The sequence below is a fragment of the Pseudopipra pipra genome, chromosome W, assembly GCF_036250125.1.
Source record: "Pseudopipra pipra isolate bDixPip1 chromosome W, bDixPip1.hap1, whole genome shotgun sequence".
NCBI classification, from domain to species: domain Eukaryota; kingdom Metazoa; phylum Chordata; class Aves; order Passeriformes; family Pipridae; genus Pseudopipra; species Pseudopipra pipra.
In genome coordinates, this window is record NC_087580.1 from 20,674,956 (window position 1) to 20,702,149 (window position 27,194).

At 54.8% G+C, this 27,194-nt stretch overlaps 2 protein-coding genes and 1 long non-coding RNA gene across 5 annotated transcripts; 2 read left to right on the forward strand and 1 right to left on the reverse strand.

Annotated features, from left to right (window-relative positions):
* The first annotated feature begins 2,239 nt into the window (after window positions 1–2,239).
* LOC135404910 (serine/threonine-protein kinase pim-1-like) lies at window positions 2,240–5,550 on the forward strand. The gene is made up of 6 exons (XM_064639639.1): window positions 2,240–3,031; window positions 3,116–3,166; window positions 3,372–3,738; window positions 4,380–4,556; window positions 4,824–4,977; window positions 5,172–5,550. Exons 1-5 carry the CDS (start codon window positions 2,240–2,242, stop codon window positions 4,928–4,930), a joined length of 1,494 nt encoding a protein of 497 aa, XP_064495709.1. The 3' UTR covers window positions 4,931–4,977; window positions 5,172–5,550.
* A 49-nt stretch (window positions 5,551–5,599) lies between these two features.
* On the forward strand, window positions 5,600–11,886 carry LOC135405637 (uncharacterized). Of its 3 annotated transcripts, none has more exons than XR_010425891.1 (3): window positions 5,600–6,055; window positions 6,855–6,967; window positions 7,471–11,886. It is a non-coding gene; the product is annotated as an uncharacterized LOC135405637 (long non-coding RNA). The 3 variants fall into 3 exon arrangements; XR_010425892.1 differs by having other exon boundaries at window positions 6,859–6,967; XR_010425890.1 differs by having other exon boundaries at window positions 6,884–6,967.
* A 13,584-nt stretch (window positions 11,887–25,470) lies between these two features.
* LOC135404911 (zinc finger protein 501-like) lies at window positions 25,471–27,015 on the reverse strand. The gene is made up of 2 exons (XM_064639640.1): window positions 26,968–27,015; window positions 25,471–26,767 (listed from the first exon to the last, which is right to left on the reverse strand). Exons 1-2 carry the CDS (start codon window positions 27,013–27,015, stop codon window positions 25,586–25,588), a joined length of 1,230 nt encoding a protein of 409 aa, XP_064495710.1. The 3' UTR covers window positions 25,471–25,585.
* Between the last annotated feature and the right edge of the window lie 179 nt (window positions 27,016–27,194).

A 27,194-nucleotide genomic window follows, 5' to 3' on the forward strand; every position in this document is an offset into this window, starting at 1 on the left:
CACTGGATGGTCACTGAGGGGGTTACTGGGCCGTACTGAGAGTCACTGGGAGATCATCGGGCTGTACTGGGGACACTGGGATCCCCTTACCCGGATGTGGTACATCTCGTCCCTGGACTTTGGGGGGCACCACCAGGCCCCCTCCCCTGGGGGCTGGGGGACCCCCTGAACCCCACTGCTGAACCCTCCCTGTAGGATCTCTGTGTGCTGAGTTTCGCGGTCTCTGGGGTTCAGGGCGGGCATCAGGATCCCCTTTCCCTGAGGTCGGTCCGCCGGGCCGGCAGGGGCGCTGTGGCCCGAAAAGAAATGGCGGGTCCAGCACGTGACGCGGGGCCTCATGGGAGTCGTAGTTCTTTCATGAGCTCTCCGCCGGCGCGCCTGCGCAGTGCAGCCAAGGCGTTGGAAAAGCCCCTGAGCCCCGCAGCCCCAAGAGGGCTCCAAGGCCCCGCGCTCTGCCCCTCGGGAACCCCCGAACCCCTCCGCTAAACCCTCCCGAGCCCTCCAGCCTTTCCACTCACAGTGCAGTGCACCCGCCGCCGCCTCCTCCATCACTTCCCCCCAGCCAACATGGCGCTCTGTGCGCTCCCCGCCTCCAGAGAGACCCCCACAGTCAATCAGCGGGCGGTCTCGCCCAGGCATCGGGCGAGCGGGAGAGGAAGACTTTGAGCCTTCATCCCCTGCGACCACCCGAGAGGAGCACCAGAGAGAAGTGCGCAGGCGCCAGAAGGCGCGTCCCGAGATTTCCATGGAACACCGCCCACTCTGGGGTAGCTCGGGAAGATGTAAAAATGTGCAATGAATATGGATGAGCTAATTTCCCAGGAACTGGAACAGCCCTGTGTGTGCAGGGACACGGGTCAGGGGGTGCTACCCCAGCAGCCCTCTGTCCCCACAGCAGGTTGGGAGCTCAGGGGGCCACCCCGGACCCCCCTTTCCCACCCCCTCTGCCCCACAGCTGCTGCAGCACCAGCTGCTGGGTGGGGGGAGTCCCCCCATCAGCCCCCAGGGTTGGGGACCTGTGGAGAATCATGACCAGAGCAAGCACAGAAAGGGTTACAGAAGCAGTGGACATTCCCAGGGCGGATCTGCCCCCTCCCAGAGCCCCAGGGAACCGCTCCAGGGCCCAACTGATGGGGGACAGGGGGGACCCATATGGGAACCCCCCTCCCTCTGTCCCCCTGCCCACTGTCCAACACCCCTTTTCTCCCCTCTCCCACCCCTTTCTCATCATCCCCACAGTCCTCAGCTCCCTCCCCGGCTCAGTTTGGGGCTGTTTCTGCCCTGCTTGGTTTCAGAGTCTCAGCCCCTTCCCTGCTCAGTTTGGAGGTCCCAGCCCCCCCTTTTCTCCCGTTCTCCCCCCCCCTTTTTCCACTGTCCCCTGAAAGGGAGCTGTTAAATATTGGGTGCTGAAAAAGCTGCTACATCGTGTCCATTCCAAATTAAGCCTGCATTTATTAGGATGGACTGGCATCCAAATGGCAGCAGGGACAGGGAGCAAGAATAGTCTTCTAATTCTCTTCTTTTTAATCCTCTCTGCAGTCGCCGGTTTTCCCCTCTAAGAGGGCAGGAAAACAGGAACAGCCCTGGTGTGGTCGGGGAGCAGCGCTGACCCCAAAGGGCTGCATTTCCCCTGCCGATCGTCCTGCTCTGCCCTCCCCCGGGGCTGGCTCTGCCTGGCGCTGGCCGGACGTGCCGGGGCTCCTCACTGAGCAAACCCCTTCCCAAACTTCAGGGGCAAGTCCAGACCCCGGCTGGCCTGGGAGGAAGCGACAGCAGCGCGGGCCGAGCGGGCGGGATGGGGTCCGAGCAGCGGCGGGAAGTTGCAAACTTGCCAGCAAAGAAGTCAAAATAAAGTGAAGCAGCTAAAAAAGCCCGTGGTCTCGGCATGGGTGCGGGAGGAAGGGGAGCTCCGTGACTCCAGCCGGGGCTGCCCCCGGGGCGCGCGGGGGCCAACGGGGAACGGACAAATGGACAAACGGACGAACCGACGAACGGACCAACGGCCCCGGCGCTTCGGCAGCAGCAGCGGCGGCAGCAGCAGCGACTCTAGAGACGAGCTCTCGGTCTTTCTCCTGCTCTTGCTCTTCTTCCTCCTCTCCCTCTCCCGGTGTCCCTGTCCCGGTGTCCCTGTCCCGTTCCCGGTCTCCCTCTCCTGCTGTCCCGGTGCCCCTGTCCTGGTGTCCCTGTCCCGGTGTCCCTGTCCCGTTCCCGGTCCCCCCTCCCCTTGCCGGCCCGGGCCATGGCCCCGGCCGTTCCCCTCTGCCGGGCGGGGCCGCCCCGTCCCCGGCCCTGGGCGGCCCGGCGCGGTCCCGCCCTCGCCCGGCTCCCGGCGCGCCGGCTGTGGCGCTGCTGGGCGCTCCTGTGGGGCGGGCTGTGGGGCGGGCTGTGGGGCGGGTTTTGGGGCGGGCTATGGGGCGGGTTTTGGGATGGGCTGTGGGACGGGCTGTGGGACGGGTTTTGGGACGGGCTGTGGGATGGGCTGAGGGGCGGGCTGAGGGGCGGGCTGAGGGACGGGCTGTGGGGCGGGTTTTGGGGCGGGCTGTGGGACGGGCTGTGGGATGGGCTGAGGGGCGGGCTGAGGGGCGGGCTGAGGGACGGGCTGTGGGGCGGGTTTTGGGGCGGGCTGTGGGGCGGGTTTTGGGGCGGGCTGTGGGGCGGGCTGTGGGACGGGCTGTGGGACGGGCTGTGGGGCGGGCTCGGCCTCGCCGCCCCTTGGCTCCGCCCGGCTCGAGCCCGGCGCCTGCCGGGGCCGGCGGGGGACGCGGGCGCCGCGGCCGCTGCCGCCTCCTCGGCGGGTTCCCCGGGCAGAGCTCCGCCGCCGCTGCCCGCTGCGGGTGGGGAAGCCCGGCCCGGGCCGCTCGAGGGGCGCTCGGGGGCCGTGCCGGGCCCCGGCCCGAACGCTGACGGCCACGTCTCGCCCGCGCGGAAGGCGAAGGGGCCCCTGCAGAAGCGCTACCGGCTGGGTTCGCTGCTGGGCAGCGGCGGCTTCGGCCGCGTCTACGCGGGGACCCGCCTGGCGGACGGAGCCCCGGTGAGTGCAGGAGGAGGAGGAGGAGGAGGAGGAGGAGAGCGGGACGGGCGGCGAGCTCAACCCGCCCTTCCCCTTGGCTTGCAGGTGGCCATCAAAGCCGTGCCCCGGGATCTCATCCGGCGCTGGGGCGAGCTGGTGAGCGAGCGGGGCCAGCGGGAGAAAGCGGGGCGGGACGGGCGGGGACGAGCCGAGGCCCGGGAGGGTGGAAGCCGCCGGGACACCTGGAGGGAGAGTGGCCGTGGGGTGGGGGGGGGACGGGGAGCATCCAGGGCTGGCAGAGGGGTAGCAGGCAGACTGGCACGGCATCAGCCCCACTGACGACCCCGTGGTCCCCCCGCAGCCCGACGGCACCCTGGCACCCCTGGAGATCGTGCTGCTGGACAAGGTGTCCAATGGCTTTCGTGGTGTCATCCAGCTCCTGGAGTGGTTCGAGCTCCCCAACAGTTTCTTGTTGGTGATGGAGCGTCCGGAGCGCTCTCGGGACCTCTCTCGGGTAATCACGGCGTGGAGGTTCCTGCCGGAGGAGATGGCGTGGGGGCTGTTCCGCCAGGTGCTGAAGGCCGTGCGGCACTGCACCAGCTGCGGCGTCCTGCACCGGGACATCAAGCCCCAGAACATCCTCCTCCACCTGGCCACCGGCGAGGCGAAGCTCCTTGACTTTGGATGTGCCACCTTCCTTCAGGACACGGTCTACACCCAGTTTGCAGGTGAGCCCACAGCCGGGGGATGCTCCTGGTGCCGGGCACCGCATGGCCATGCCCGGGTGTGGCACCAGAGATTGCCCCTTTGGCTGAGGGGGAATAGGATTAGTTCTTCAGCCGAGTTGGCTTTTGGATGGGGCTGGGGGGTGATTGTGAGACGGGCCCTGGCCTTGCTGACAGCCTGTGCCACCCACCCTGTTCTGGGCTGGGTGTGGGGCAGGGGGGAGCCAGCCTGACCAAAACCCCCGTGAGGGTAGCAGAGAAGGGGGTCAGAACTGTGCACCAGCTGGCTTGGTGTGCAGGCGAGGAAGGGCTTGGGCTGCTCCGCTCGCCTTGTTTGCCTTGGCTTATGATGAATTGTTGGGGGCAGTGCAGTGGGGCGGGGAGAAGGCATGGCTTTTCCTCACCACTGGCTGGGTTTTTCCCTTGCATGTAATAGTTGGGCCTTGCCAGGGCTTCTGCTGCCCTCTTGGACACCAGTGGCTTCTTCTCCAACCCAGAGTTTGTAACCAAGAGTCAGGGGCCGGTGAGAAGGCAGTGGGTCACAGCGTGTGCCACTGGGGCAGGCCCCACGTTGCCAGGGATGCTGGGGTGAGGCTCTGGGAGCAGGCAGCATCCACCTGATGAACTGCGTCTGTATTCCGTAGGAACACCGTCATACAGCCCGCCAGAGTGGATCTGCTTCAAACGCTACCGCGGCGAGGCAGCCACGATCTGGTCCCTGGGCATCCTGCTCTACCAGATGGTCTGCGGGAAGCACCCGTTCTGCAGAGGCACCAACACCATCTGGGACCAGCTCCCGTTCCCACCACGGGTCTCTCGAGGTGGATACCAATCTTTGTGGCACGGGGGAATAACGGTGTTGGGAGAGGGCAGCGGGCTCACGAGGACGCCGCTCTTGAAGCTGTTTGTGTCCCATGGGTGGCTGGAGGAGGTGGCCTGTGTCCTGCCATCCTGCTCTCCTCCAAAAGGGAGAATCAATGGAGAAGTTTGGGCACAGCTCTGAGCACAGCCAGCACAGCCTGGGCACGTGGACAGTGGGACAAAGGGGACAGGATCCTTCTCCAACTGACCGGCCATTTTCCCCCCAGGGTGCCAGCACCTTATCAGGTGGTGTTTGTCCATCCGCCCCTCGGACAGGCCATCATTGGAAGACCTATTGTGCCATCCTTGGGTGCAGGGCATTCACCTGCTCTAGAAGATGGGAGAGATCCATGTACTCACTTTGATCCAGGGGCCTGGCAGGTAACACCTCCACACATCTCTTGGCAATAAGAAGCAAAGAAAACCAGATTTTTTTGTCATGCCTGTAGCACTGAGGGGGGATCATCACAGGGGAACATGCACCTCTTTGTGCTGGAGCTGGGCTGCAGACCCGGTCTCCCAAGTGCTGGTGGCCACCATCCAACCTGGTTTTGCTCATCCTGCTTCACAGACAGCTGGGCCCTCGGCAGAACACTGACAGCCTGGTCTGGCCCCCAGGGAAGGAGAAGGGGCCTCTGGAGAAGCTGTGCCGGGTGGGGCTGCTGCTGGAGACATCGAGGACGACGTCAGGGATGACAAGCTCTTTGTTGTTGACCTGGACACCGGCGAGCTGAAGATGATGGACTTTGATTCTGGCCCCTTCCTCCAAGCCGTGCTCCACACGCCGTTTGCAGATGAGTCCACACCCAGGGGGTGCTCCCGGGCATTGCTCAGCCTGGCTGGGCACCGAAGGTTCCCCCTTTGCTGGCGGGGAACCCGATGAATTCTTCAGCCGGCTGCCAAGCTGCTTCTTGGCAGGAGGGTGGGCTGGGCTCTGGGCTGGGTGTGAAATGGGAGCCCGGCTCTGCCCCCAGCCTCTGCCACTGCCCCTTTGCTAGGCGGGGCTGGGGCAGGGGCAGCCAGCCTGCCAAAAACAAACCCCCGTGGGGGGAGCAAAGGTGGGGCTGCAGAACACCAGCTGCTTTGGGCTGCAGGCCAGGAAAGGCTTGGGCTGCCTTGGCTTAGGAGCCTTTCTTTGGGCCAATGCAGCAGGCCAGGGAGAAGGCCTGGGTTTTCCTTAGCTGGAGGAGGTGGGGTTTTTCTTTGGCCTGGAGGGGTTGGGCCTTCCTCAGAACCCTGACAGAATGTTAACATTTTACCTTTTTGTCTTGTTTCCACTTTTTGTTTGTAATCTCTTGTCATGAATTTGTTGTTTGTTTTCGAGGGAAGAGTTGGAGCTGGTGCCCAGTCTGGATTGGGAAGGGCTGGGATCATCCCTGGAGAGGATCTGACGTCCCCTCTGAGAAGGCTGAGGACATCCTTTGGGACACGCTCTTCTTCCAGCAGCAGATCTTGTGAGGTAGATGCTCATCTTGCCCATCTTCTCAGCAGGAGTGGGATAATGGCTTTTGGGAGATGGCAGCAGGCACATGAACATCCCGCTTTTGCAGCTGCTGAGGAGGTTGATCTCCTGGGCTTGGCTGGAGGAGGTGGCACCTGTGTTGAGTAATTTCTGAAATCCAATCGATCTGGGATGACCCCAAATGACAGTTCAGTTTTCAGCTTGCTCGAGCTGTATCTCAGCTGTTCTCTGAACAGTTCTCTCCCCCACCTGCCTGTTACTTCCCAACTGCTCCCTCTTTTCCCTGAACGAGTTCCCAGCTCATCATGGTCTCCATCAAACCACTGATAGAAGAAATAGAAACTCTACTCCCAGTACCCTGGAGTGCCCAAATGAGGAACAATGTAATCCTGGAGAAGTCCTAGAGAATTAGATAAGGGATGTCCCAAACCAGCAGGATGTAAACTAAGCCCTGTGTACCCAGATAAAAGAAACACAGTGGTTCTGTGCTGCTCAAGAACTGAGCAGCACAGATGACAGAGAAGGCCAGGAAGGACCAGAAAAGGACTTCCAACAGGGGTGTGACTATGTAAAGCAGAGTAATGAATATGTATTAAGTAAGCAAGGCTATCAAATGCACATGTAAAGAGTGTGTGTAATAAAAAGCCCTGTCTGTCATTTGGCACACTGGATTAGAGGAACTCTCCTCTGAACCTCCAGCATGCTGAACAAAGAAGAATGCCCTTTTTAACATCTCCAAATTGGGGTTAAGAAGTTTGTTTCTGCTGCTTTTGGGTGTAATTTTTGGCTCCCCCAGACAGGACACCTCTGCCTGATCTCCCACAGGTCTGAGGGATCTCTGGATCTTCACGCCAGCACCAGGACTTTGCTGGAGAAGAGCACAGATCCCCAGCCCAGTCTGGGACACAGGTAAGATCCCACTGGATAATAAGGCATTCTTTTTGGGAATCCTGCCCGTGTCAAACGTATGGATCTTTCAGCACACTGGGTGGGCTCTTTGGTATTTTGGGAATCCTGCTCATCTGAGACCTGTGGATCTTCCAGCCCTTTGGGTGGGTTATTTGGTATTTTGGAGTTTGGTATTTGGCTTTGTTTTATCAATCAATATTGTTGTGTTCTTATTTGTTTCTGTATTGTAACATTTTGGGTCTACTGTTTAGAGATGGGGAGTGGGCAGTCTGAAGGGGGAATTGTGAAGAGGTCCCCACTTTGTTGCATTTTGCAATTTTGGATGAAGTTTGGCAGCCCCCCCGGAGGAACAGCTCCCAGGGAGAATTTAATGAAGTGTTGGAATCAATGGGTGGCTGTTCTGGAACATTGAATTCTAATCCATTGTTACAGTTGATGCTGTTTCAGAACGGGAACAGAAGTGGAAGGAGGTTATGTCTGGTGATGTGTTTTTCACTTTGCAGAACCCTGTGAAATGGCAGAAGGATTGTGGTGTGAATGCAGCGCCCTCAGAGCCCTTGGTGTGAGCCCGGAAAGGAAAATCAAGGGAAATGGTTAAAGCCTTGTTGTTCAATGTGGAGCACAGGAGAACTTTGTTCTCATTGTCTCCCCGATAAGGAGGAGGACTCAGATCTTCTGGTTGGCCCCACGGGCAGGTTGAGTGGGGGAACAGAAAATCAAGATGCAGAAACCAATCTTGCAGGGGAACTGGCATGTGAAGAGGCAGATTTAGCATGTCCAGAAGGAAAGGGAGAGAGAATGTGTCAGAGAGAGAGCAGAGAGCTTCAGTGCAGCTGCAGGAAGAACTAGAGCTGAACAAGGAGGGGTGGGAGTGGCCCCCCTGTGTGATAGAACCCAGACTAAATGGCAAAAGCCTTCAAAATGATGATTCAAACCCAGGATCTGGGCTAGAAGGATCCTATGTTAGAAGTGTTGTTTGGTAGTAGGGAGAAAGCAATGGTTGTTAAAACTAGTCAGAGGTTTTTGGAAGAGCAGATTTTGGTGGGGAATATACAGAGTACATTGGACATTCCCTTTCCCACTGCAGATCCTGAATGGGATCCTAACATCCCTATTTTTAGAGAAAGGTTCAATAGATACCTGCAGTGGATGTTATCTGGAATGAAACATGCCAGGCCAAAGGCAATGAACACATCAAAATTCTTTGCAATGAAGCAGGATCACAGGGAATAGCCTACTGAATTTTTAAATCATCTGGAAGAAACAGCACAAAAATATACTTATATCCATCCTGAAACACGGGGGGAAGGACTCAACTGGCCCCCATATTTGTGGGGCAGTCCTCAGATGTGGTTAGGAGGGAATGACAAAAAGCTGAGGGACAAGATCAATCTAATTTAGGGACATTGTTGGAGGTTGGGAGAATCAGCAGGAATCAACTCAGCAGGAAGGAGTTGCAGTTCTGGAAGAAATCCCCGAGGAAATGGTGCCCCCAGGGAGAGGAAGAGGATAAGAGCATGGGCAGCCTGCTTCAAACATCCCCCCCAGGAGACTTGGTATCAATCCCTGTGCATCCTGTAAGAAAGCTGGACACTGGAAATGGGATTGTCCACAACTGAAACTTCAGAACCCTCCCAACCCTCTCCTGGCATCACTGAAGACGACTGAGGGGGCACCAGAGGATTCTTCCCCATCAGAACATCTGGTTCCAGCCAAGCTAAGGACAATTGGTTGTGGCTGTGGGAACTTGTTCCCCTGTGTTAAATAAGGGAAAATGAAACTCAAGTCACAATTCTGGAACAATTGTCTGGTGTGCCAGGGAATTGGCAAACTGGGCCATTTTTAATGCTGTGGATTTGAAATTGGGAAAACAGTGGTTGGCTCCCCAGTGTTTGTATTTCCCCAATTCCCCAAAGCCTCTGCCTGGGAGAGATCTCTTGGAAAAATTAAATGCCACAATCCAATTGAAAAATGGTAAAATGTAGGTTATTATTGCAGAGCCTAATTCTGTGGAAGATTCTAGTTTTGCATGAGAGTCTCCAAAAGCAGAACTAATCCATCTGCCAACGTCACTTGGGGATGCAGTGATTCCAATAGGATGGGCTGGAGAGGTGCCCCCATGATCCAAAAGAGCAGAACTGTGAGAATTCCAGTGAAACCTGGAGCAGGGTTGGTCAGGCCAAAGCAATAGCCTTTGAAAATGGAAAGTTGTGAGGGATTCTCACTCTCTGTAGAAAAATTGATGAAATTTTGCTTGTTAAAAGAATGTGAATCTAAATGGAATGCTCCAATTTTGCCAGTCAAGCAGGCAAATGGAAGGCTATCCCAGTTAGTCCAAGACCTCAGAGCTATAAATAATAGAGTAGAAGATATACAAGCAGTTGTAGCAAATCCTTACACTTTGCTAACTCCCCTAAATGAAAGTTTAATGTTTCACAGTATTAGATTTGAAAGCTGCCTTTTTCTGTCTCCCTTTGAGTTGTGAAAGTCAAGAGCTTTTTGCTTTCAAATGGGAAAATCCAAAGACAGGGAGGAAAACCCAGCTGACTTTGGTGGTCCTCCTGCAGGTGATGCCAGCTCAGCTGATGCTAAGGAAAAACCTCAGGAGCAGTTAATTGAGTGTGAGATAAGGAAAGGGTTTGATTTGTGCCAAGGCACAGATGTTACAGGATGCATGCCCGCTGTGCCTGAGATGTTACATTTTATAATACTACCTGTCCAACCCCAAGTGTTTCCAGCCCGTAGCCTTTGCTCTGGTCTGCCCCGGGCCCACTCCCTGGGAATTGAGTCTGGGGTGCATTTCGGGACCCTCTCTTCATCACCATCACCATCCTCAGAGCACAAAGGGTACACGGTCACCCAGTTCTTGACTCTGTTCTGTTGTTCAGGCCAAGATAGGAGTGTTCTCTAAACAGCATAGGCCTTGCCTTGACAAGAGACTAAACATTTCTACTGAATTCAGGGGTAGGATTGATATGGGGAGCATGGAATGGGGTAGGAGGGTTTAGGAATGTGTAAACTAAAGGGTGCTAAAGGGTGAGGAATACAATATAGCTACTTCTAAAATTACTTCTACTATAATTACATATAAAGCTTATAAAAATTAACAAAGTCAAAAAAAAAACTAAATAGGGCTTAAGGCATCACAGGGGTTTAAAAATATCCCCCCAATATTTGGAACTCAATTGGCAAAGGATCTGGAGGAATGGAAAAGTCAAAACCCTCTTGGAGCCTTGTTCCAGTGTGTGGATATTTTGATAGCCACTGATGCTGAGCAGCAATGTTGGGATCAGACACTATGGAATTTCCTTGGACTGGGTGGATATGGGGTGTCCCAAACACAAAGTGCAAGTAGTCCAGACCCCAGGAGCCTCCCTGGGCTTTGGAATTCTCCAAGGACAATGGAGGCTGGGCCAGGAACAAAAGAAGCAACCTGTCAACTGCCCCAGCACCAGCAAAGGAAGCCCAGAGCGGGATTGCTTCCAGACTAGAGGAGAAGTGTATTGGGGCAGAGCTGACTTAGGAGACAGCCCCTGGGAAAGTCCTGGTTGGGAATTGTTTCCCAGTGGGGGCAGCTTTGTCCAGCGTGGAAAACAATTCTCTGGATGCACAGGAACTCCCCCCAGCAGGTCATGGAATTGGGGGCACTCCTCTGCAGTGCCTCAGCCCAGAAAGCAGAACCAACTGTGCTCACTCCAGCTTTGGAATTGAGTCAAGGAGAACAAGTTAATCCTTGGACTTGCTTGAAGATCTCCAGAAACCAACAGAGGTTGCTGTCCTGCACTGCAGAGTGCACCAAGAGGGGGAGACCAAAGCAGAACTGGGGAATCATTTGGCCCATAATTCTGCCAAAGAGGCTGCAGAAAAAGGCACTTTAGAGAGTAAAGTTTTGTCTTTAATAACCCTGACAGAGATACCTCTCCCAGTAGAAAAAAATTAGTCTAGTGCTAAGGATTGTCAGCTCATTGAAACCTTAGAGCAAAATTTGCTCCAGGAGGCTGGGCAGTTACCCCAGGTGGGCAAATAATAGTCCCTGAACCAGTCTGGTGTGACCTGGTGGATGGGGAACATGAGGGTATTCCTTGGAGTGAAGCAAATCATTGAAACATTTGCACAAGTAGGTTATAAGTCCAAAACTGCCCCCAGTTGTACAAGCAGTGAATCAGCAGTGTGGTGTGTGAGAGAAATGATCCAACCCCTGCCAATGCAGTGGGAACAGGTGATGTAAAGTGTAGAAATGTTCCAGGTGAATGTTGGCAGATGGATTTGACTGAATTGCCCAGAAAAGGGGGGTGTAAAGATCTCCTAGTCTTGGGGGATACCTTCTCTGGGTGGCCAGAGGTTTTCCTTGTTGCACTAAGAAAGTTTGGAAAGAGACTGCAATCCTGTTCAATGCAATCCTCCCTGTATTTGGGATGCCTTTGGGAATGTCATCAGAGGTTACCACTTGACTGTAGAAACAAAATGCTTCACTCTTGTTTTGCTCTTCTGAACACAGTTCAAACACTGTTGACATGGGAGGAAAATTTACATCTCTTTTTAGTGCCAAAGGTGATCCAAGTGTTGTCTAAAAGTGTCTGTATTAAGTAAGCAAGACTCTGTAATGAATCTGTAAACTGTGTGTGTAATGTAAAGCCCTGTCTGGCTGTCCCTGAAGTGCTGAGGCTGAACAACAGCCCCTGAGCCAAAGCTGAGCTCCAGATGAACCTCCCAACCTAATGGGCTGTGTCTCCATGTATCTGCTCATCAGCTAAAACTGGGTCTATTTGTTGGTACAAATGTGCTGTGATGGGACTCCACCTGTGTATCTGCTCCTGAACAGACAGGTGTGCTTATTAGTCAGATCTGTTAGTCTGGGCTCATTAGTGAATCCTGTTTGTACCTGTTCATTAACGAAATATGTCTGATTGTGAGCAAAATGTGATCTTTATCCTTCTGTATCTGGAGAGTGGTCAAGGCCATGGCAGTCGATGTCTGGCCTTGTTTGGCAGCAGATGGGGCAGGGGGAGCCTTGGTTTGGGAGAAGTAGAACATTGCTCCCAGTATTCTGCTCTGGCCAAATAAGGAACAATAGAATCTTAGAGAAGTCCTGGAGAATTGGATCAGGGCTGGAACTCAAGCAAACAGGATGTGAGCTGAGCTCTGGGGACCCAGAGAAGATCAAACCAAACATGATGGTCTCTGTGGGGAAAAGCAGTGATGCTGAGAACCGAGGTCAAGAAGGGGACACCTGACTTTGGGGGGGCACCAGATGCCAAAAAACCCACCAGAGACCCCCAAAGAAGACCCCAAATGACCAAACAGGTACTTGCAATAGGGGTGTGACTGTGTAAAGCAAAGTAATGGACATGTGTTAAGTAAGGGAGAATATCCAATGCCTCTGGAATCAGTGTGTGTAATCCCAAGCCCTGCCTGTGTCCCTGAGCAGGCTGGATTAGAAGAACTCTCCTGCAGGCGTCCATCACGCTGCCCTAAAGAATGCCTGCTTCTTAACAACCCAAACTGGGGTGAAGGGCTTGGGTTCTGCTGCTTGTGGGGATCATTTCTGGCCCCCAGATGGGACCCTGTGGCTGATCTCCCATGGATCTGAGGGGTCTCTGGATCTTCACGCCGGCCCCAGGACTTTCCTGGAGAAGAGCACAGATCCCTGGCCCAGTCTGGGATGTGGGGAAGATCCCACTGGATAATAAGGCATTCTTTTGGGGAATCCTGCTCATGTAAGATGTGTGGATCTTCCAGCACTTTGGGTGGGTTATTTGGTATTCCACGATTTGGTGTCTGGCTTTGTTTTATCCACTGATCATTGTTTTGTGTTTGTATTTGTCTCTGTACTGTAACATTTGCACAGGTGGGTTAGGGGTGCAAAACTGACCCCAGTTGTACAAGCAGTGAGTCAGCAGTGTGGTGTGTGAGAGAAATGATCCAACCCCTGCCAATGCAGTGGGAATAGGTGATGTACAGTGTGGAAATGTTCCAGGTGAATGTTGGCAGATGGATTTGACTGAATTGCCCAGAAAAGGGGGGTGTAAAGATCTCCTAGTCTTGGGGGATACCTTCTCTGGGTGGCCAGAGGCTTTTCCTTGTTGCACTAAGAAGGTTTGGAAAGAGACTGCAATCCTGTTCAATGCAATCCTCCCTGTATTTGGGATGCCTTTGGGAATGTCATCAGACAGAGGTTCCCACTTGATTGTAGAAGTGGTACAAGAAGTCAAATCAGGGATGCATTATTCCAGAATTCCAAAGGCCAGAGCCCCTTGGGTAATTGAGAGGTTGTCTGAGAAGAAACAAAATGCTTTAGTCTTGTTTTGCTCTCCTGACAATAGTTAATTGGGTCTTGACTTGGGAGCAAAATTTACATCTCCTTTTAGTCTCAAATGTGACCCAAGTGTTGCCTCCAAGGGATTGTTGGGTGTGCACTCATTTACCTGAAAAGACAAGAAGCCATTCACCATTTCTGCCTCCCCTATTCTGGCAGAAATGATTCTTGGTCACTGGGTGAGCACTTGTGTTCCCCAAAAAGTAGACCCAGCAGTTAGTGTGCAAGTACCCCCCCATCTCTGACAATCCTGCCTGTGTCCAAAGCTGTGACCCCCTAAAGGGACAGGAGAACTGGATTGTGTTAATGAAAGGGGCACGTTTGTGGGAAATCACACCCAATGTCCTCAAACCCTTCCTGCTGGGGAAATGACTGATCCTTGGCCGGTCCCCAATGGAACAGGGTGGTGTTGGCTGTGTGGAAATAACACCTGTGAAGGGTTGCCCCAAAGCTGGAAGAGCATTTGTATTTCAGCTTGCATCATGACTCAGTGCTGTAGCTGTTCTAATGCCTCGAGCTGTAAAATGAAATAAAGCTCCTAAGGCACTCCATCCCTTCAGGAGCTTTGTCTGAAGAAAAGGAGGGATTTGATGTGGGACATAGAACACTGCTCCCAACATTTCTCTATGGCCAAGGAAGGCAAACCATAATCTTGGAGAGGTCCTAGAGAATTCGATCAGGGATGTAACTAAGCAAACAGGATGGAAGCTGAGCTCTGTGCACCCAGAGAAGATCAAACCCAAACGTTACAGTCTTTGTGGTGAAAGGTAATGACACTGTGTCTGCTCAGAACCGAGGTCAAGAAGTGGACACCTCAACTTTGGGGGGCACCACATGCCAAAAAACCCCCACCAGAGACCCCTGAAGAAGACCCCAAAGGACCAACTAAGGACTTGCAATAGGGGGTGTGACTGTGTAAAGCAAAGTAAGGGAGAATATCTAAGGAATATAGAAACTGTGTGTGTGTGATATAAAGCCCTGTCTGGCTGTCCCTGAAGTGCTGAGGCTGAACAACAGCCCCTGAGCCAAAGCTGAGCTCTAGATGAACCTTCCAACCTACTGGTCTCTTTATCCATGTATTTGCTCCTTAGCTAAAACTGTGTATGTTTGTTGGTCAAAGAGGTACTGTGTGCAAAGACTACCCCTGTATCTGCCCATGAACAAAATAAATGTGCTTATTAGTGAGATCTGTGAGTCTCAACTCATTAGTGAATGATATTTGTATGTGTTCATTAATCAAATCTTATGTCTGATTGTGAGCAAAATGTGATCTTTATCTTTCTGTCTTTAGAGAGTGGTCAAGGCCATGGCAGTGGATGTGTGGCCTTGTTTGGCAGGACATGGGGCAGGTTGACTGCCTTGGTTTTCCCTTTAAGCCCTGGCCAGGCTCTGGGTGGAACCCAGGAGGAGAAGGGAGCCAGATGGTTTTGCACACTCGTAGCTCTGTGAGCTTGTTTCTGCAAGGCCAGAAAAGCTGGACCCCCTCCCAGCAGAGATGGAACCCTCCCCTAGGAGTGGACGCCCTGGGTGGGATTCCCCGTGCCCGGGAGGGGTTCTCCAACCCTTGGCTGCGACCGGGGCTCCCCCGCTGCTGTGCGGGCCTGGCTGAGGGGAACAGATGAGGGCAACTGGGCAGGGACTTTTCTACTCACTCCAGGCACTCTTGGTAGGAACGATGAGGTGCATTACTGAGCTCAGCCTTTTGTCATTCTTTGCTGGTTTGCACTGCAGGAAAATTACACACTTGTTCTCCAAAGTTGGTGTCGGTGTCTCTTGTGCTGACCCTCGTCGTGGGCAAAACAGTTCCATGGGGCCCTGCAGTGTCACAATGGTCCCCTGATTCCATCAGACAACATTCCTAATGTACTGTCTAGACTAGAGGAAAATCACAGGAAGAGCCCTGGTTTGTTAGGACTTGCTTTGTCTGAATGACCCCTGTGGTGCTTTTGGTGCTGAGTCCTTGAACCTCAGGTACTGAGGGGAGATTGCACAAACCTTTCCATTAGTCAGAGTCAGAAGGAGAACTCAAAATATCTCGAAGCATTAATGGGTCCCACTGAGGGGCATTCCCAATACAGGCTCCTCATGGACTCGCTGGAAGAGAGAATTGGAGGCCATGATTGCACAAACTTCTCTTGAGATTCAAAAGCAAAACCCAAAGGACTTTGAAAACCCTGCAGTCCCTTGAAGCATTAAGGACTTTCCTGACAAAGGGCCATTCCTGACAAAGCCTCCCCAGGGACTCTCCAGCAGATCCTTGGGGGCCGTGAGTGCAGGGAGGCAAAGGCTCTGTGCAGGCAGCTCAGATGTTGAGCACAGCCTGGCTTGGTTGGAGGCAGCAGAAAGGCCCAGCCCTGACCCCCAGCCCGGGGAAGGCAGATCCTGTCCCTCCCGCCTGGCTCAGGGCTCTGCCGGGGGCACTGCCTTGGGGGGTGACGCTGAGGGAAGGACAAGGGGGTGCCAGTGCCCAGCCTGCCCGGGCCCTTTGCTGTGCCCTGCCAGCAGCAGCCTCCCCGTGCTGTGCCCAGGCTGCTCCTTTCAGCTGCGGGCACAGACAGGGCCCAGCTGTGCCTGCTGCTGTCCCATCCTGCGCTCAGCACGAGGGACGGGGCAGCCCAAAGAGAAGCCCCGTTGCTGGAGGGAGCCCAGGCCCTCGGGCAGAGGGGATCTCCCAGGGCCTGTGCCAGCCAGGGGCCTTGTGCTGGGCTGTCACAGGCCAGGGCAGGGGCAGCTGGAGAGCCCCTGGCCCAGCCCTGAGTCACAGGCTGAGCCATCAGCTCCTGCTGAGAGAAGGGACCTCACAGGCCCTTCCCCAGCCACCTTCCTGCTCTTGGCCTGTCCCCTCCAGGGGCACAAGTGACCTCACAGCCCCTTCACAGCCACCAGCTTCCTACTGGGTGATGAGTTCCTGAGGCACAACTGACCCCTTGATACTGTACCCAACCATCCCCCCCCTTGTGGAGGACCACACACACATAAACTTGTGTCCTCAAATTTGTCCAGTAGATTCCCAGGATTTCCATAGGGAGATGTTCCTCACAGGAACTGCTGTGTTTGCACTGGTGCATTTGATAGCTCCACTTCTGCCTCTCTCTCTATTCTCTCTTCAAAGAGCTCTCCAAGGAGAAGATTCCTTGAACTGTAGAATAGCAGAGGCTGGCAGAGCCCCCTGAGCAGCCCTGCCCTGGCTGTGGCTGGGCTGCAGTTCCCTCTGCCCAGAGCAGCCCCTGTCCTGCTGGGTTGGTGCTCGTGGCTGCAGCGCTGTTGGTCCCAGCCCAAGGCTTTGGCTGTCCCTGGGCAGTGCTGGCCCCACAGGAAGTGTCTCTGCAACCACCCCACCCAATGGGCTGGGCTGGGCAAGTGTTTCACAGGGGACATGGCTGGGACAGCTGGGCTGGACTGACCCAAGGGATATTCCATTCCATGGGATGGCATGATCAGCAATAACTGAGAGAAAGGAAGGGAGAAAGGGCAGGGAGGAGGGGGAGAGACGTGGATGCTCTTTATTAATACATTTGTCTTCCAAAGAAACCTCTCCATGGACTGAATTCTTGCCTCCCAGGGGTTTTCTTTGTTTCTGCCTGCGGCCTCTGCTTTTTCCTTCCCCCTCCCCAGTTAATCTCCCTTTATGTTGACCAACGATTTTTTCCCCTGCTTTCCCCCTGTTGTCTGACTGAGGAGGGGAAGTGAGGGAGCAACTTGGTTGTCACTGGATGGCCAGACAGGTTTAACCACAGTCACCTTGCCCAAACCTTCTCTTACAGGCACCCCCAGAAATGTCAGGTGTCCACACCTGAGCTTGGTCACGCCCTGCTCACCCCCTCCCCCAGGGCTGTTCAGAGACAGGAGTCCTTCCCTTGCACACAGTTCCTGGCAGCAGGGCAGTGTCTCCCTGGGCTCCTGCTGCCACTGCCAGGGGCTGGAAGCCCCTCAGCCCTGGGGGCTGTCAACTGCTCTGCCCCTCTCTGAGATGCCCCACGGCCTGAGGGGTGGACACAAGGAGCTCTGTGCACAGAAGCACATCCCAGGGCTGCATCCAGAGGCTTTCCCAGGGCATGTGACTCTCCAAGTGAGAGCTTGTCCCTCTGGATTTATGGCCCCCCAGGAACAGCTGATGTTTGTGCTCACTGGAGTTCATCTCCCCACACACACATAGTGCCCACACTGAAGTCTCCTCAGGACTAAGCAAAGATGGATTTTTGACCTGGTCACTTGATATCTCTCTGTGGAGAGACAACCAACCTCTTGCAGGTGGGGTGAGAGGCCAGGGCTGGGAATGGGGGTGGCAGGGGCTGCTCTGTGACAGTGGCCCTGGGGCACCTTCCCAGGCTGTCCCTGGAACAAAGACACAGCCCAGCCCCTGCTCTGCTGCTCCCTCAGGGCTGTGCCAGGAGCTCTGGCTGTGCCAGGACACTGCTGTGTGCCCCCACCCTGCACACTCCCACTCTCAGCTGGGCACTGGCATTTGCTTTGCCAGGGCATTCCTTGGGCACATTGCTGACAGGGACTGTGGAGGAAGAGCCTGAAGCCCTCCTGCCCTGCCCTCAGGAGATGCCCTTGGCTGATGGAGGTGCTGGTGTGGGGCCCAGCTCTGTGCCAGCAGTGCCAGGGCCTGTCCCTGCCTGTGATCCCAGCACGGACACGCAGCAGGACTGTGCCCAAGCTGTTAAGAAGGGGTCACCCAGGAAAGCTGTCCATGGAGTTGCTGCAGAGACCCAAGAAAGAAAGCAGCGACCTCTCAGACATAAGAGGACTGAGACCAATTCCTTTGATTGTGGTGGTGGGACCTCTGGCCTGGCATCACAAAGGTCAGACAGTGAATACTCTGACCAGGAACAGGAATGGAGGGTCCCTGCCTTCGGCCAGGAGGAGGAAAGGGATGGTCGGGTCTGCTGGACTGGGTGGGTTGGATGGCCTGGCACGTGGGATCCACAGAGGTAGATAAGGGTGCACAGAGCACACTGATGCCATCGAGGCACAGAAGTGCAGAACCCATCTGGATCTCTGGAGTGACAGGGGATGCCAGGAATTGTCAGTGTTGGAGGCTGAAGTGACTTTAACGGGACAATTGGGAAAAGCACCCCACTGTGACTGGCCCAGAGGCCCCTTGTATCCTTGCCATTGATTACCTCAGGAGGGGAGACTTCAAAGATCCCAAGGGGTATCGATGGGCTTTTGGTGTGGCTACTGTGGCTACAGAGAAGGTCAAACAATTACCTACCCTGCCTGGCCTCTCAAAGGATTCTCCCATTGTGGGATTGCTGCAAGTCGAAGACCAACAAGTGCCCATTGCCACCAGAACAGTGCCCTGAAGGCAGGATGGCACCAACTGGGACTCCACAATTCCCATTCAGGAACCAGTTCATCGACTGCAGAAACAGGGAGGGATCAGCAGGACCCGCTCACCCTTTACCAGCCCCATATGGCCAGCGTGGAAGCCTAATGGGGAGTGGGGGCTGACAGTGGACTATCGTGGCCTGAAAGAAGTCACGCTGCCTCTGAGTGCTGCTGTGCCGGACGTGCTGGAACTTCAGATGAGCTGGAGTCAGAGGCAGCCCAGTGGGGCCACAACTGATACTGCCCATGTGTTTTTCTCCATTCCTCTGGCAACAGAGTGCAGACCACGGTTTGCCTTCACCTGGAGGGGTGTCCAGTACACCTGGAATCAAGTGCCCCAGGGGTGGAAGCACAGCCCAACCATCTGCCAGGGACTGATCCAGACTGCACTGGAACAGGGGGAGCTCCAGAGCACCTGCAATATATTGAAAATGTCACTGTATGGGGCAAAACAGCAGAAGAAGTTCTTGAGAAAGGGAGGAAAATAGTCCAAATTCTTCTCAGAACTGCTCTTGCCATAAAGCAAAGCAAGATAAAGGGACCTGCACAGGAGATTCAGTTCTTGGGAATAAAATGGCCGGATGGATGCTGCCCTGTGCCCCTGGATGTAGTAAACAAAATAGCATCTATGTCTTTACCAGCTAACAAGAAGGAAACACAAGCTTTCCTAGGCCTTGTGGGTTTCTGGAGGATGCACATTCCAGGTTACAGTCAGCTTGTGAGCCCCCTCTGTCGAGTGACCCGGCAGAAGAACCATTTTGAGTGGGGCCTTGAGCAACAACAGGCCTTGGAGCAGATCAAACAGGAGACAGCCCGTGCAGTAGCTCTGGGGCCTGTTGGAACGGGAACAGCTGTGCAAAATATCCTCTACAAGGCAGCTGGGGAGCATGGTCTCACCTGGAGCCTCTGGCACAGAACACCAGGAGAAACCCGAGGTCGACCATCAGGGTTTTGGAGCCGGGGTTATCGAGGATCAGAAGCCAACTGAAAAGGAGATACTGGCAGCCTCTGAGGGGGTTCGAGCCCCCTCAGAAGTTGCTGGAACAGAAGCGTGTCTCCTCTTGGCACCACGTTTGCCTGTGCTGCACTGGATGTTCAAAGGGAACATCCCCTCAACTCATCATGCAACCAGTGCTCCATGGAGCAAGTGGAGCAAGCTTTGATCACACAGCGAGCCCGAATGGGAAAACCCAGTTTCCCGGGGATCCTGGAAGAGATTATGGACTGGCCAGAAGGCAGGGATTTTGGAGCACTGCCTGAAGAGGTGACTCGTGCCCAAGAAGCACCACCATATAATGAGTTCCCAGAAAATGAAAGAGGGGATGCTCTGTTTACTGATGGATCTTGCCGAGTGGTAGGAAACCATGGGAGGTGGAAAGCTGCTGTGTGGAGTCCCACACGACGGGGCGTTGAAGCTGCTGAAGGAGAGGGTGAGTCGAGCCAGTTTGCAGAAGTGAAAGCCATCCAGCCAGCCCTAAAGATTGCCAAAGGAGAAAAGTGGCCTGTGCTACACCTCTACACTGACTCCTGGATGGTGGCTAATGCCCTGTGGGGGTGACTACTGCAGTGGAAGAAGGCCAATTGGCAACGCAGGGGTAAAGCCATCTGGGCTGCTGCATTGTGGCAGGACATCACTGCACGGGTGGAAAACACGACTCTGAAAGTGCATCACGTCGATGCTCCCGTGCCCAAGGGTCGTGCCACTGAAGAACATCAGAACAATAAGCAGGTGGATGAGGCTGCCAAGATTGGAATGGCCCAGGTAGACTTGGACTGGGAGCAGAAGGGTGAGCTCTTTATAGCCCGATGGGCCCATGGAACATCAGGACATCTGGGAAGAGATGCGAGGTACAGGTGGGCTCGTGATCCAGGGGTCGACCTGACCATGGAGGCCATCACACAGGTCACTCATGAATGTGACAAGTGTGCAGCAATTAAGGGAGCCATGCAAGTAAAATCTGCCTGGAATAGAGGGCGGTGGCTGGATTTCCAACATGGTGAGGTCTGGCAAATTGATTACATTGGACCACTGCCACAAACACACCAGGGCAAGAGCTACAGACTCACCATGGGGGAGGCAACAACTGGCTGGCTGGAAACATATCCTGTAAACCAGGCCACTGCTCAAAACACCATCTGAGGCCTCGAGAGGCACATTCTGTGGTGACATGGGACCCCAGAGAGAACTGAATCAGATAATGGGACTCACTTCTGGAATAATCTCACAAGTTCTTGGGCAAAGAAACATGGCATCGAATGGATCTATCATATCCCTTATCACCCACAAGCCTCTGGAAGACTGAGAGGTATAATGGACTGTTGAAAACCATGTTGAGAGCATTAGGTAATGGGACATGGAAACATTGGGAGGCAAATTTAGCTGAGGCCACTTGGCTGGTCAACACTGGGGGATCTGCCAACTGCCCTGGTCCTGCCCAAACAAAACCCCTACACACTGTGGGAGGGGATAAAGTCCTGGTACTACACATGGGGAAGTGAGGGGGGGAAGTCAGTGTGGGGTTCTCCTCCCACGAGAAAAGGCAAACCCATCTGTGGGATTGTCTTTGATCAGGGACCAGGGTGTACCTGGTGGGTAATGAGGGAAGATGGGGAGACCTGGTGTGTGCCTCGAGGAGATTTAACCTTGGGGGAAAGATGATCTGTGTTCTGAGTTGTGTGTTGCAGGAGGTAAAGTAGCAGGAAGACATGAACCAATGAAGAACCAATTGTGTGAGGAGGAAGGAGAGTGCGATGATGACCCGGGACGGGCTGGTGTCGGTGCCCAACGATTGATTGTGTTGCTTCTGCTGTCCTGAGTACCCATCCTGATGGAATGGAGCCCAGCATCTGGAGGGGTGGAAGAAGGCCATGAAAATGGGAAAATAAGACCTATCTGTAAAAGGGCAGGGAATAGCAGTTAATCAAAATGTATAAATATGTACGTTGGGTCTAAAGACAGTTTAGGAATGTGGTTTAAGTAGCATGTGTTGGTAAGGAGGGATCTCAGTAATGCAGAATAAATACAATGGAATAGTCAGAAGATAAATAAATTATGTGGGGTCTCAGTATGACACAAATGGTGTGGAATAAGGGGTGGAGACTGTATTGGGTCTGGCTGAGCTGCAGTTCATTTCCCCAGAGCAGCACTGCCAGTGCTGTGCTCTGCACTGGGAGCTGGAAAGGTGTTGATAACACACTGGTGTTTGGGCCACTGCTGAGCAGGGCTGGCACAACATCAGCACTGTCACATTCCTCCCCAGTCGAGGGCAAGACCCAGGGAAGGGACACAGCCAGGTCAGCTGAGCCCAACTGACCACAGGGACATTGCAGACCATGGGAGGTCAGCTCAGCTCTAAAAGCTGAGGCACAGAGCAGGAGGGGGGCATTCATTGTCTAATGGCTGCCTGCTGAGGAACCCTCACAGGAACCCAAGCCCTGCTCCTCGGGAGTGGCCGACCATGGCTGCTCATGGGGAGTAGAGAACAAACCCTGCTGTCTTTGGCTTCTGTGTGCACAAGCTTCACTTTGCTTTTGGCTTTAAATAAACTGCCTTATCTCAATCCACTATTTTTTTTCCCACCTTACTCTCTCCCCTGTCCCACTGGGAAGGGGAGTGATAGAGCGGCTGGGAGGGCACCTGGTGTCCAGCCAAAGTCAACCCACCACACACCTGAACACTTCCAGAGACTCTACCACCTCCCTGGGCTACTTGTTCCAATGCCTGAACACTCTCTCAGGGGAAAAGGTTTTTTTTTAACATCTAATCTGTGCCTCACCTGATGCAACTTAAGGCCATTTCCTCTCTTCCTGTCACTAAAGGCTTTGCAGAAGAGACCAACCCCCACCCCACTAAAACCACTTTTCAGGTCATTGTAGAGAGCAACGAGGTCCCCCCTGAGCCTCCCCTTCTCCAGACTCAACCAGCCCAGTTCCCTCAGCCGTCCCTCAGCAGACATGTTTTCCAGAGCCTTCCCCAGCTCCGTTCCCTTCTCTGGACAGGCTCCAGCCCCTCAAGGGCCTTTTGGCACTGAGGGGCCAGAACTGGACACAGCACTCCAGCTGGGGCCTTCCCAGTGCCCAGCACAGAGGGGCAATCAGTTCTCTGCTCCTGCTGGCCACACTCTTCTCCACAAAGGCCACGATGCCCTTGGCCTTCTTGCCCCCCTGGGCACACTCTGCCTCATATCCAGTCTCTGTCAAGCAGCACCCCCAAGTCCCTTCCTGCTGAGCAGCTCTCAAGCCCCTCTGCCCCCAGCCTGGAGCGTTCCAGGGGGTTGTTGGGGGCCAAGGGCAGGCCCTGACACTTGGCCTTATTGATCCAGCCTGTCCAGATCCCTCTGCAGAGCCTTCCTGCCCTCCAGCACATCCACACTCACACCCAACCTGGTGTTGTCCACGACTTTCCTGAGGGGGCACTCGATCCCCTGGCCCAGATCATCCACAATGATGTTAAACAGGAGCAGCCCCAACCCTGAGCCCTTGGGAACCCCACTAGTGACCGGCCCCACCTGGATTTCCTTCCATTCCCCACCACTCCCTGGGCCATCAGCCACTTTGTCACCCAGCAAACAGCTCCCCAGGCAAGCCATGAGCAGCCAGTTTGTGCAGGAGATGCTGGGGGAGATGGTGCCAAAGGCTTTCTGGAATTCCAGAGAGACACATCCCCAGCCTTTCCCTCAGCTGCTGAGCGGGTCCTTTGTCAGAGAAGGAGATGAGGTTGGTCAGGCAGGACCTGCCTTTCCCAACCCCACACTGGCTGGGCCTGATCCCCTGGTTGTCCTGCCCGTGCCATGGGATGGCACTGAGGAGGATCTGCTGCATGGACTTCCCTGGTCCTGAGGTCAGTGGGACAGGCCAGGAGTTGCCCAGATGCTCCTTTTGGCCCTTCCTGGGGATGGGCATCCCATGTGCTTGTTGCCAGTCAGCTGGGACTTGTGCAGTTGAGCAGCACTGCTGGGCAATGAGTGAGAGTGGCTTGGCCAGCTCTTTCTCCAGCTCCCTCAGGACTCTTGGCTGCATCCCATGTGGGCCCAGGCACTTGTGGGGGTCTCATTGGCAGAGCAGGTCACTGACCATTTCCTCCTGCATTCTGGGGGCTTCACTCAGCTCCCCATCACCAACTGCCAGCCCTGGGAGCTGGGGATGCTGAGGACAACTGCTTTGGGTGTTAAAGACTGAGGCAAATAAAGCAATAAGTAACCTCATGGAACCAAGGACCACTGTGACACTGCAGGGCCTTCTGGAGCCCTGGGACACTGGGCAATTTCATGGAATCAAGGCAGCACTGTCACCCTGGGAAAACTCCTGGAATTCAGGGCCCATTGTGACACTGCAGGTGTCACACATGGAACAAAAGGAACCCTGGGATGCTGCAGAAACTCCTGGAACCAAGGGAGCATTGTGACATTGAGGGGGCTGATGGAATCAGGAGTCCATTGGGACAATCAGGGCCTCATGAAATCAAAGGAATTCTGGGACACTGTCAAACCTCCTGCAACCAAGGGTTCCTGGTGACACGCGTGTCCTCCTGGAACCAAGGGAGCCCTGAGATATTTCTGAACCTCCCAGAATCCAGGGGCCATTGGGACCCTGCAGAACCTCCTGCATTCAAGTGGTCCTTGTGAAACTGCAGGCTCTCCTGGAACCCAAGGATTCCTGGAACACTGCAGAGCTCACGGAACCAAGGGGCCACTGTCCCACTGCAGCTGCTTCTGCAGCACAAGGGACCCTGGGACAATGGGAAATCTCCTGGAATCCAAAGGGCATTTTGGGACTGCAGGGCCTCATGGAACTAAAGGAACCTTTGGAGACTGTGGAAGTTCATGGAATCCAGGGGCCATTGGGACATGTGGGGCCTCCTGGAAGCAAAGGAACCCTGAGAATTTCTGTGGGAACAAGTTAAGGCAGCAGCAGCTGCATTCAGTTAATCAGGATCAACCAGGAGTGTTTTGGCCTTGACTGGTGTTTTCCACCCAGAGAGGGCTGTTTGCCAAAGTGGAAACCACTTGGAATGCTCTGCATGGCAGCCTGGGTTTTTCTGTGGTGGCTGAACACAGCCAGCACATGAGGGGAGGGGAATGTGTGGGATCAGGGCACTGCTTTGGGGCCATGCTGGGAATTTCAGTGGACTAAAAGACAAAGGCCAGGTGCTGTTTCCAAAGGGACCCCAGTGAAAGGGGGACACTGGAAAGATGGGAGGACAAGTCCCACAATGGAACTCAGTGTGAGCAGCCTCATTTTCTCCTTCAGCATCCACAGGAGAGGGGGCAAAAACTGGGGGTTGGGACCCCAAAACTGATTGGGGGGGATATTGAAGATTGAGGGGACAGCGGGAAATTGGGAAGAACAGGGAGAAGGGTGGAAAAGGGGGGGTGGTCTGGCAGGTCAAACAGTCCCATGGGGGTCTTTGGACACAGTGGGGTTGGCAAAGGGGGGTGGCCCCCAGAGCTCCCAACTTCCTGTGGGGTGCTGGGGGCTGCTGGATCCAATCTCAGCCTTGGATTATCCCAGCAGTTTCAGTTTAGAGGAATTACAGAGCTGTGACTGAACCACTTCTGTCCCACAGGTTTAAAGGATGGCAGATCAGATCTGTTGATAGAAATGAATTATTTAGGGTTACAATTGATCAGACAAAAGATCTTCATCACAATTATTTACTGCACAATAGAAATACTAAAACTACCAGGAGTACAGGATAAGATAGGACAGTGCTCTACACTAAAGCAACTGTTGAAGCAATTCTACTCAAGCTGGCACCAAAGCAATAATTCTTAATTAGAGATGGATGGAACTCCCCCAGACCAATGCTGGTGGGGAGATCTCTGCTCTCAACCTCCAGCAGTGACTTGGGGGGTCCCCAGCCAAGGCAGGAATCTCCACACACCCCCCAGGAAGGGTTCTGTTGGAAGAAGCTGCCCCTGGGAAAGGGGATTGGCCCTTTCTGGTCAAAAGGGATGGACTGACAGTCACTGGACTCCAGGGGTTGCCTCCCCATCAGGGGGTTCATTTGGGGTGGAAGCAGCGGCCGAAGCTCTTCCTGCAGTCGGGGCACTCGAGGGCTTCCCTTGCCGGTGGGTCCGTTGGTGTTTGGTCAACTTAGAGCTCTCAGTGAAGCTCTTCCCACACTCCCCACACTTGTAGGGCCTCTCCCCGGTGTGAATGCGCCGGTGCCTGACAAGGGAGGAGTTCTGGTTGAAGCTCTTCCCACACTCGGTGCAGAGGAAGGGCCTCTCATCCGTGTGTGTCTGCTCATGCCTGCGGAGATCTGAGCTGGTCTGAAACCTCTTCCCACACTCCCCACACTTGTAGGGCCTCTCCCCGGTGTGAATGCGCCGGTGCCTGACAAGGGAGGAGTTCTGGTTGAAGCTCTTCCCACAGTCGGTGCAGAGGAAGGGCCTCTCATCCGTGTGTGTCTGCTCATGCCTCAGGAGATTTGAGATGGTCTGAAACCTCTTCCCACATTCCCCACACTTGTAGGGCCGTTCCCCAGTGTGGATGCGCTGGTGTAGGATCAGTTCAAAGCACTGGCTAAAGCTCTGCCCACATTCCCCACACTTGTAGGGCTTCTGCCTACTGTGGATGTGCTGGTGTAGGATCATTCCAGACCTCTGCCTAAAGCTCTTCCCACATTCCCCACACTTGTAGGGCTTCTGCCCAGTGTGGATGTGCTGGTGCTTGACGAGGGTGGACCTCTGCCTGAATCTCTTCCCACATTCCCCACACGTGTAGGGCCGTTCCCCAGTGTGGATGCGCTGATGTTGGATCAGGATGGAGTTGCAGTTGAAGCTCTTCCCACATTCCCCACATGAGTAGGGCCGTGCCCCAGTGTGGATGTGCAGGTGGGTTAGGAGGTAGGAGCTCTTCCTGAACCTTTTCCCACATTCCAAGCACCTGAAGGGCTTCTCCCTGCTGGGAGGATGCTCAGGGACCACCAGCTCAGAGCTCCCCCTCAAGCTCCGGCCGCCTTCCCAGCACAGGCTGGCTCTTTCCTCCTCAGAGCACCCTGGGCTGGCTTTGGAGCCCCTCCTGCGGGGGGATCTCCGGCCCTTTTCCTCCCCGCTGCCTTCCTGCGCCGGGGAGCCCTTCAAAACGGCCTCTCCCACCAGGCTCTGCCGGGGGGATTTGTCCTCCGGGCTCTCCGTCCTCAGCTCCGGGCCTGGGGCAGGAAGCAACAAGGACAGGGAGGGGATTTGCCTCCGGCCCACAGGGAAGGCCAAGGACATCCCCCCAACTCCGGCCCCGGCAGGACGGCGGCGCCAGCGGGGTTGTCCTGCAGCCGGGGCCATGCTGGGCTGACAGAGCCAGCACAACACCCGCCCAAAGGGACAATGACTGCCTCCTCACCTGCCTGGGGGGCCCAAGGCATCTTCCTCTTCCTCGCAGCTTCCTCCTTCATCTGGCCAAGCTTTGGGAAGGAGAAATCCTGATGGGGGGAAAACAAGGGCTGAGTGTGTTGGCTTGGGGGTTCCTCCTGCCCAAGTCCATCTCTAGAACTCACCGGGCATCCTGTGACCATAAAAAACCTCCAAAACACCAAGATTCAGCCCAGAAAAACCCAAACAATCAAAATTCAGG